A 9240-nucleotide genomic window follows, 5' to 3' on the forward strand; every position below is an offset into this window, starting at 1 on the left:
CCCATGTTTCATGTGTTTCTCTTAGCATAAGAGAAGCATTGTAAAAAAGTCACGTCCTTCCAATGAAGGCTTTTACCTTAGCACAAGTTAGGGCTCATAAGTTACCACCATTTTGGCAAAGATCTTGCTTGGTCAAGGCACACAAAGAACGCGTGTAAGTTATGGTAGGTGAAGGATGGGAGAAAGCGTGTGATGAAGTCTCAACAATGTCGTGTTTTGGCGTTTATGCAGCTCCTCAAATTGCAACTGGCCAAGCAGCGAAGGACGCCAGACCACCTGATTGGTTTACGGCATCACAACGTCTGACCGCCCCAACGTGAGACCCAAGCATGGATCTTCCCGTGGAGGATGCGACCTGCGACAGTATCTTCGGAGAGTTATCGTCCGAGCAGTTCTATAAGAAGCACAATGTGAAGCACGGGGAGGAATACATAATCAACGCGAGAGGGATGAAGCTGTTCACGCAGTATTGGGCGCCTACGGAGGGAGAGGTGAAAGGGGTGGTGATAGTGTTTCACGGTTATGGGAGTGACAGCAGCTGGATGGTACAACTCACTGCGATTGGGATTGCGAAGAGAGGCTACTCGGTGCACGCCGTCGATCATCAAGGCCATGGGCGGTCTGAAGGACTGAGGGGCTACATACCGGACATGAACAAAGTGGTGGACGACTGCATTCAGTTCGTGGATTGGGTACAGGACAAGGATAACAAGGACAAAGAGTTGCCGATGTTCATGTATGGAGAGTCGCTGGGCGGAGCTATTTGTTTGCTCGTTCATCTGAGAGAGCCGGAGAGGATGTGGAGGGGGGCAGTGCTGAATGGCTCTATGTGCGGCATTTCGGCGAGGTTCAAGCCGGGATGGGCACTAAAGCAACTCCTACGAATCGCTGTCTTGGCGATACCGACGTGGGAGGTGGTGCCAAGCCGTGATATACCCTCTGTGTCGTTCCGGGAGCCGTGGAAGAGGCATCTAGCAATGGCCAACCCGAGGAGGAACACAGGGAGGCCTCGAGCGGCCACTGTCGCAGAGATGCTGCGAGTGGCGGACGAGCTCTATCAATGCATGGACATGATCAGTGTGCCCTTGTTGGCTGTGCATGGGGAGGGCGATGTCGTGTGTGACCCTGCGCGTGTCAAGGAGCTTCTACAGCGAGCCACTAGCTCCCACAAGACATTGCGCCTTTACCCTCACATGTGGCACCAACTCATTGGCGAGCCCGCCCCGTGTGCCCAACAAGTCTTCGCTGACGTTTTTGCATGGCTTGATGAGTGTGTAACCGTGTGACATGCCCAATACCTCCTGCTTTAGCACAAACTAGAATCATCATTTTCCAATTGTTATTATGTTCGATGGTTGGTTTTCTCGTTTTTTTTTTTTTTGTATTTGGTCAAGCCGACTTTGTTAAGGAGGCCATTAGTTTCTTAAATGACTTTAAAATGCTTTTTCTTTTGGCGCTCAAGAAAGCTATGAGTTTTATTAGAAGAAGAAGGATAAAATACAAGTAAGTTTAAGGTATGAGTACTTCAAAATGTTATCTACTCTTCCTTTCCTTAAAAGCTTAATAAAAACAAAGCCATTGTGGTTTTGCCACCTTGTTTTCTTTTAATCTTATTGAGTTTGGTAACAACAAGGATCTCTCTCTCTCTCTCTCTCTCACTTACACACACACACACACACACATACACACACACACGCACGTACACACACACGCATACAATTCCCACATCTAATAATCCACCTCAAATAACCAAAATTCTTTATGCTACCTTGTTTTCAGCCATCACACTACTATTATGATTCTATGTTGAGATCATTGCAACTTCTCTTCTCACAATCTATAGAAAGTCACCTCAACAAGCTCTTGTGCTACATCTGAAAAAGGACCATGACACGCTTTAAGTAAAAGTGGATAGGGAGATCATTAAAAGAAGGAAAAGAAAAGAGCTATGGATTACAACTGCTTGGTTGCCTTTTCTAACTTTTGCACAATCTTAATTTTGTCTCCTAATGCATGTCATCCCCATCAAGGACTTATTAAGCTTTGAACACATTGAGGGCTCTATTCTTCACCAAAATCACCTAGCCACGAATTCCAACCCCAAACTTCCCTCTTTGACTCTCTTTATGTGAGGTATTTCTTTTGTGGCCTCCTTCCACAATGAGCTCCTTCCAAAACCCTCTCTTGAACCTAGCATGGCCATTTGGGACGTCCGTTAGGTGCCTCATCTCTTTCAATTTGGCCTTTACCTTAAATGCTGCTTTAGAGCCTTTCATATGCAGCCCATAGTTAATGCCTAAGCCTAGAGATAACTCTGGACCACATCCCTTATTACACATAATGCCATACCAACTTCAAATGGTCATATCCAATAACGTCCTACCTTGATAGGCATTGTCGAGCCTTCCTAGTTTCCCACTTATAAAGGGATTTGCGAAAGATTTAAAATGGTTCATTTAGAGTAGCAATTTAAATCAGTTTAAGCATACTTTTACAAAAAAATACAAAAACGTGGCATGTGTGTGTGTGTAACACCTATTTCATTAATTTTGGACTAGTGCACTGTCCAAATTTGCTTTTTGAGGTACTTTTATTTTTAAAAATGGGCAAAAAAAGAGGCTCTTTAAACAAAATATTGAGGCAAAAAGAAAGCTAAAGAAAATTCAAACTAGGAAATCTTACGTGACATGTTATTAATACTAGATACATTAAAAAAAGAGTTCATCACATTTGTGAAAGAAGTTTATGATATAATTAAGGGACCCAAGTATAAGTTAATCTCAGAGCCGTATTTGAGCTCTTCTATCCTCTTTGTCTCTTTGACGGCATCTCGGGGGGGTTACTCATCATATGTAACCCTATCACGTGAGTTTAACAGAAGGATTTTTTTTATTTCTAAAATTTACAGAAATAAATATACATAAGGGACTATTTAAAATAGTTTTGGAAAAAATTTACAGATTTGTATAGAAAAGGGGTACATTTTATTAATGAAATTTTTTACAGATAAGGGACTTTAAATATAGGCCTTGAACGCACGTGATATAGAGGGTTTATACATAGTGATCCCCCCGAGGACGGCATTCATTTCATACTCCTTTGAGAAAATATCTATTTGACTTGGGGAACGGTCCATAATGATGCCCATAGATACTCGAATAGTACATGTTATAAATGCATGTAGATGCAAGTCCATATATGTCGAAAGTGTGGTTTCACTCTACATCTCAACAATTTGACCAAGTCCCAACAAGCAGTTGTAGCCGTGACCCTCCACCCACAACTGTAGCTATCCTTTTGATGTGGTATCTAACATGTTGTATACTCTATTTGTTGTGTCAAGTTCCCTTGTTGCATTACTACATCGATAGCACCTACCAACTTTTGAGCCAACCTGCCCATCATAAGAGTGAATGTGTGCATTGCATATGATGCAACACTTATTTCATTAATTTTGGACTTGTTAGTGTACAAATTCATTTTTATAGATACTTTTGGACTACTTTATGGATAAAATTTAAGGAAAATTTCACTCTTCAAAACACAAATAAAGACATAAAAACAAGCAATTTTTTAGAGTGTTTTGAAGGAAATAAAATCAAAATTATAAAAATGTAACACAAATAAGCTACACCAAAAGATTAAAAACAATAGCAAATAAACTAAAATTATGAAAATAATGTAACTTCTTACATAGACTGGTGCATGGTCCCCATTCATTTTTGTACTTAAATTTCTATTGAAAAAATATACTTTATGAAAATATCCTTCCAAAACCAAAGATGACACTACCCTTTTGAAATAAAGAGTTTATTTACTTACACTATCATTTTGTACTAATAATGCAAAAACTAAGAATTGTAATTCTTACACTACTCTATATTGCAAAAATCCTAGTTTAATTTTTTATTTTTAAGAATCCTCATTTAAAAGTTTAACTTTTTCTTAACTTATTAATAACTTCAATAAATAAACATCATTTAAATCCATGGATAAACTTTGTGTGTGTGTGTGTGTGTGTGTGTGCAGCCCATGCCGTGGATACACACTCATGAAAATTATTTATGGCATATGCAAAAACCCCTCTCTTAGTGGTCAAGGAACTTGAGTATTTTACGGAAGGCCAACAAGCTGCCTCTCAGACAAAGACTAATTCTTTGGCCATGCATTACTGGAACATTGCCAGTTCGAACTACTTTGGTTAAGAGGAGGATAGCTACTGCCACAGTTACCTATTTACAATGCCAAGCACATGTAGAGACAGTACCACACTTATTATGGTTTTATCAATGCTCCAGGCTTTTGACTGCAAAGATTTGAAGGTTCTTATGTCTTAGATTCCAAAGCCACCTAGCTACTAGTACTTTGATTTCCCCCATCCTTCCTTTCAAATAAAGCATGACTCTCTTCCCTTGATGTCTCCATCTCTACATTCCACCTCCCATCATGTACATGCTCCTCTTCCCCCTCTCTCTTCCCCCTTGTGCCATAGTCCCCCTCTTCATTCCCACCCCTCTTAATCCATTTTCCCCACCCATGTTAATGCTTCTCCCCTCACGTTCCCTTTTTCTCTATGGCCCTCGAGTGTCGCCATGCCTAGCGTCAAGCCTCATGCCTTGATTTCTTTTCTAGTTAATAGAAATGGTGTGGCTACTAGGATTCAAAGTCTCCATGGCTAGTAAAATTTTGTAACACAACTCGCGTTCCTCTATAATGTTCTTTTGCTTCTCCTTCTCCTTCTCTTCTCTTCTCCTCTCCTCTCATTTTATTAAGGAGTGGGAATTGAACCCAAGACCTCCCCATTCACAAAAGGAAGACTTACCAATGGGCCAAAAAATAGGAAGTGATCAAAAAGTAATGATATTGCTTATATCTTGAAATGTCATGAACTACAACTCTCTAACCATAGGGAGTTTCGTCTTGCTGTAAAAAGAAAAAGTACTTCACTTCATGTGCTCCATCCATATCTCATACTAGATTGCAGATTCTTAACTTTTTCAAGTATGCATGCCACACGAGGTGGGTGGATATTTATGTCACTTGTCGACGGGTTCAAGGATTTGGTGCTTGGTCCTCCGCTCAATACGGTTACCAATTGGCGTGATCTCTTTCTTGATCTTCATGTTGGTCTTCAACAACTGATTGTATAATGCATTGCTCGAGGAGATGATGGGTGGGATGATACACTGTGGATGGTTCAAGCTGAAGAACTAGTGATATACTGGGAGGCCTTTGATTCCAATTCTACTCATTGTGCAATGATCGAGCTACTTGCTACATCAGAGGTAATTAAAAGAGTGACATTCTTTCAAGGGTGGGATGATCCACAAGCTTGGGGTGAGATTTGGCGCATCTGCTTATTAATTCTTGCGGATAAGCTCGTCTTGAATGATTTCTTCTCGACCTCACTACAAAGGTTTCTATGGCTTGGCTATGGTCGGTGATGTTTTGACCAAGGAATCCCTTTGTACCTAATCAACCCTTTGCGCCACATTTTGAGCTTCATGTTGTAATTCTTTTTGGTCGAAAGATAAACTATCAACAAATGATAGTAAGTTTGTTTAGTGCTGAACATCTTGCTCAAGTATTGAATTCTCCCCACCCTCTCCTTCTACCTATCTTGGACTACCGAGAAACCTGGGATGTTCGGACTTTAGTCTTGGTATAATGACATCTTGGATCCTTCAATTTGATGGAGCATACAAATGTTCGACCAAGGCTGCTGGTGTGGGTGTGAAGCTGACTTCACCGGGGGGTGAGGTGTATTGTTATAGCAAGTCTACACCTACAAGTACTTGCAACTAAGCTGAGTACTTGGCACTCACTTTTGGGCTACAAAAGGCACAAGAACATACACCAAGCAACTTGAGGTGCGAGGAGATTCTCAACTCGTGTGTGAACAAGTTAGTGGAAGGTGGAAGGTGCGGAGGGAAGGCTTGGTTCCACGACATCAACAAGCATTGGAACTTTGCAAACAATTTGAAGAGGTAAAAATTCAGCATATCCCTCGAGCTCAAAATTTAGTTGTTGATTTCTTGGCACGTTAAGCTTGTACTTCAATCATGCATGAAACGAGTGGAAGCACCGCCCCAAGAAAGCCACAAGCCACAAATGAGGGTAATCATTTGTAAAGAATGCAAAGGTTGTGGTCATCATGAAACTAAGTGTTGTGCATATTTGATACGAGTTTTCCGACTTCGAAACATCATCAGAAAGGTCCTTAAGGACATTGCTCAAAATAAGGATGCCAAATCGCACACCCCTTGAAGAAATAGCATGGCGACTGTTAAGGGCAAAAGCAGCAACAGCAAAGAGGAACTAGGGGGGGAGTCCTTAGATCATTAGTCCTTAGATCATTATCATTAATACGTTGTATCTAGTTTATAGTGAGATATGAAAAGACGGAAGTTCTAGGACTAGGCGGAGAACTGAATAGGCACGGCAACCGTCACGGCAACCGTGAAGGAGTTATATGTGCCGGTTAGATAAGAGAGAAGAGAGCGATCATTCAGGGGGCTCATTGGGGCTCATTGAGGCTCATTGATGAGGATCGGAGCAAGGATCAGTGCTATGTATCAGAGAGTACGGTGTTGTACTGCTCGGAGAAATGTAATACAGAGATTCTATTGCATCTACCTTATTGTTTTATCATGAATGATTCTGTCGATCACTGTTCTACTCTATGAATTTTCATACGCAGTTCTGAAGTACGATTACGCATGTAAATCTGTCGCAGTAGTGCGTTTCGAGTTAGTCTTCAGAGTAGAGAGGGCTAACACTTTGGCGACCACGGAAGATTTCCATGTTCGTCGCGGTGGATACCCCGGAGAGGTTGGATGCTCCCCATCTGTAATACTTTGATTCCTCGGTGCGTGGACTAGCGCATGAATGACGCTGGGAGTGAGCCAGGGGGAACATCGCGCTCTCCGGCACGGCCTCGGGAGCCTGCAACTCCAGTATCGGCACGTACAACCCGCGAGGAACGGCATGACAGATATGTGGCTCAACGTGATCTTCTCTTCGGCTTCTTCACGGATAGTGAGAGTAGTAGCCGCTCTGACACACCTCCGCTGATCCCAGGAGAGGAAGGTCCAGTCGTTTCCGGTGTTCAGGAGGAAGGCGAATCCTCCGGACGCAGTAGCCCGTTCGATTTAACAAGTACTCCTCCGGAAGACGAAGCGTCACCGTTGCGGAATTCCCCACCACCGAGTCCCAGGAGACGGGGGGGTGGTGTGCCTGCAGGAAGCGGAGCCCCAGGTCCGTCACCAGATCCCGGTAGGGGAGGTGGAGGCGGTGGAGGCGGAGGCGGGGGTGGAGTTCCGGCGGTAAGTAGCGCGGCTATTCCACCACTGGTACCCAGGATGACGGTGAAGTACCCCAAGTTTTCGGGACGGGATAAGGAGGATGCGGATGCACATATACTGTCATTTGAGATGGCATGGATGGTGAATACGGCTCCACCAGTGCAGGCGACAGATCTTATGAAGATGGCGACTTTCATCCCGACACTGCAGAAGCAGGCGGCAGTATGGATCGCGCAATATGGAGCTACCCATTTCGCCACGTTTGATCTACTGCGGGATGCCTTTTTGCTCCGGTTTCGGGAGGACAAGACCCGTGTTCATGTCCTGGCCAAACTGGGGAAACTGGAACAGAAGAACCAAGAAGTGGAGGCGTATGCGGCCAGGTTTCGGTCGTTGATCCGCCGCCTCGATGCAGCAACTACCCCGGCAGTCCCCATCCAAAATGCTTACTTCATGGAGGGGCTGAATAAAGGATTGAAAAGGTCCCTGGCATCGTTGGATCTGGAAGCTCTTTCATTGGAAGAAGTCGTCCAAGCAGCGGTGAGGGCGGAACAAGTTCTGTTTACTTCCAAGGGAAGGAAAGGAAAAGTGAAGTATGAGGAGGCTGAGGGAGACTCCGATACCGATAATGAGGAGGAGTCGGATCAGTCGGATGAGGAGGAGGACAAACGTTCCATGAGGCGGAAGGCTGGAAAAACGGCAGGGAAGTCATTTCCGGAAGGATCTGCTGCCGGAGCCAAAAGCCGGGATAGTGGAATAGGGTCCTCTTCAAAAGTTCGCAAGGATACTTGGTGTAATCGGTGCCGGAATGCAGGACACTTAGCAGAGGAATGCGGTTTGAATGAGCGGTGGTGTGTGATTTGCCAAACAGCGACGCATACCACGGAGATCTGCCGCTATAACGCACGAATAGCCCCGACACCAGCGGTGGCGGCGGTAGTTGCGGCACCAGCCGCAGCACCAGCCGCGGTACCAGCCGCACCGGCGAAAAGACCTTGGCAGCCGAGAACGGCTGGAACAGGTGCAGATGAACCAGCAGGGGAACGGACGTTCCTATGTTTTTATTGCAATCAACCCGGACATCGAAAGGTAGATTGCGAATTATTCAAGCGCCACAAGGCGGAAAGGGAAGCAACCCGGGGATCCGGCGATGGCAAGTCCGCACCAGCAGTGAATGCGGTTCTGATTATCGAATGCGATGATGCCAGTCAGCAACAGGATAGCAAGGAGCCTAGTCCGAAGTCCGAAGAAGTACCGGAAGTACCGGCGGGTGTCCCTGTTGAAGGCAAAGTGGGAGGAAGTGCGAGCGGAGATGTGCTCGTGGTCACACGATCCCAAGAAAAGGTGCGGGAATACAAGGCCCAGCAAGAGAAGGGGAGACCTACGGCGTTGGACTGGCAGGCACAACAAAAGGTGCGGTCGACGGTCGGTGAATGGGTCCAGAAAACCCCAACGGTGTTACCTAGGCCGAGCGCGGAAAAGGCAGTCTCGGTGACGGAGAATGGTGCGAAGGTGGCAAGGCGCCTGCAAGGAGAGCAGCCAGAAGCGACTTGTCTACCTACCAGTTAGAAGGACAGCCTGATGACCGGCGAGGAGGGTGTTGAACCATATGATTTATGGCAGGATTTGCGGAAACAGCAAATACACATGACAATGGAGCAATTGTTAGCATTGGTACCCAATTTCCGGAGTTCTCTCATCAAACAATTGACGGAACCAGTCAGGGCGATGGAGTCGGAGATGGAAGCGGTAACAATGGAAGTGTCGTCAGACGGATCTGCAAAGCCTGAAGCGGAAGTACAGCCTCCTGTTTTTGATGAAGCAGTCCCGGTAATTTCCGTAACACTGGAGAACAGCCGTGTGGGAGGGGTGTTGCTGGACGGAGGGTCTGGGGTCAACATCCTATCCGAACAAATGCTGGTGCCATTGGGTATCA

General features: G+C 45.0%; 1 protein-coding gene across 1 annotated transcript; it reads left to right on the plus strand.

Annotated features, from left to right (window-relative positions):
• Positions 1–285: 285 nt before the first annotated feature.
• Positions 286–1288, plus strand: LOC147895436 (caffeoylshikimate esterase-like). Its single transcript, XM_087384328.1, has one exon. The coding sequence runs from the start codon at positions 330–332 to the stop codon at positions 1284–1286; it is 957 nt and encodes a 318-aa protein (XP_087240454.1). The 5' UTR covers positions 286–329; the 3' UTR covers positions 1287–1288.
• Positions 1289–9240: the final 7952 nt, after the last annotated feature.

Source organism: Dipteris shenzhenensis, chromosome 13 (genome assembly GCF_047967505.1).
Source record: "Dipteris shenzhenensis isolate YYH24624 ecotype China chromosome 13, Dip_SZ_1.0, whole genome shotgun sequence".
In the NCBI taxonomy this organism is placed as follows: domain Eukaryota; kingdom Viridiplantae; phylum Streptophyta; class Polypodiopsida; order Gleicheniales; family Dipteridaceae; genus Dipteris; species Dipteris shenzhenensis.

What these genes read in the sequence shown, in the direction of transcription:
- LOC147895436 (XM_087384328.1), top strand. Translation starts at nt 330, where the DNA reads ATGGATCTTCCCGTGGAGGATGCGACCTGCGACAGTATCTTCGGAGAG.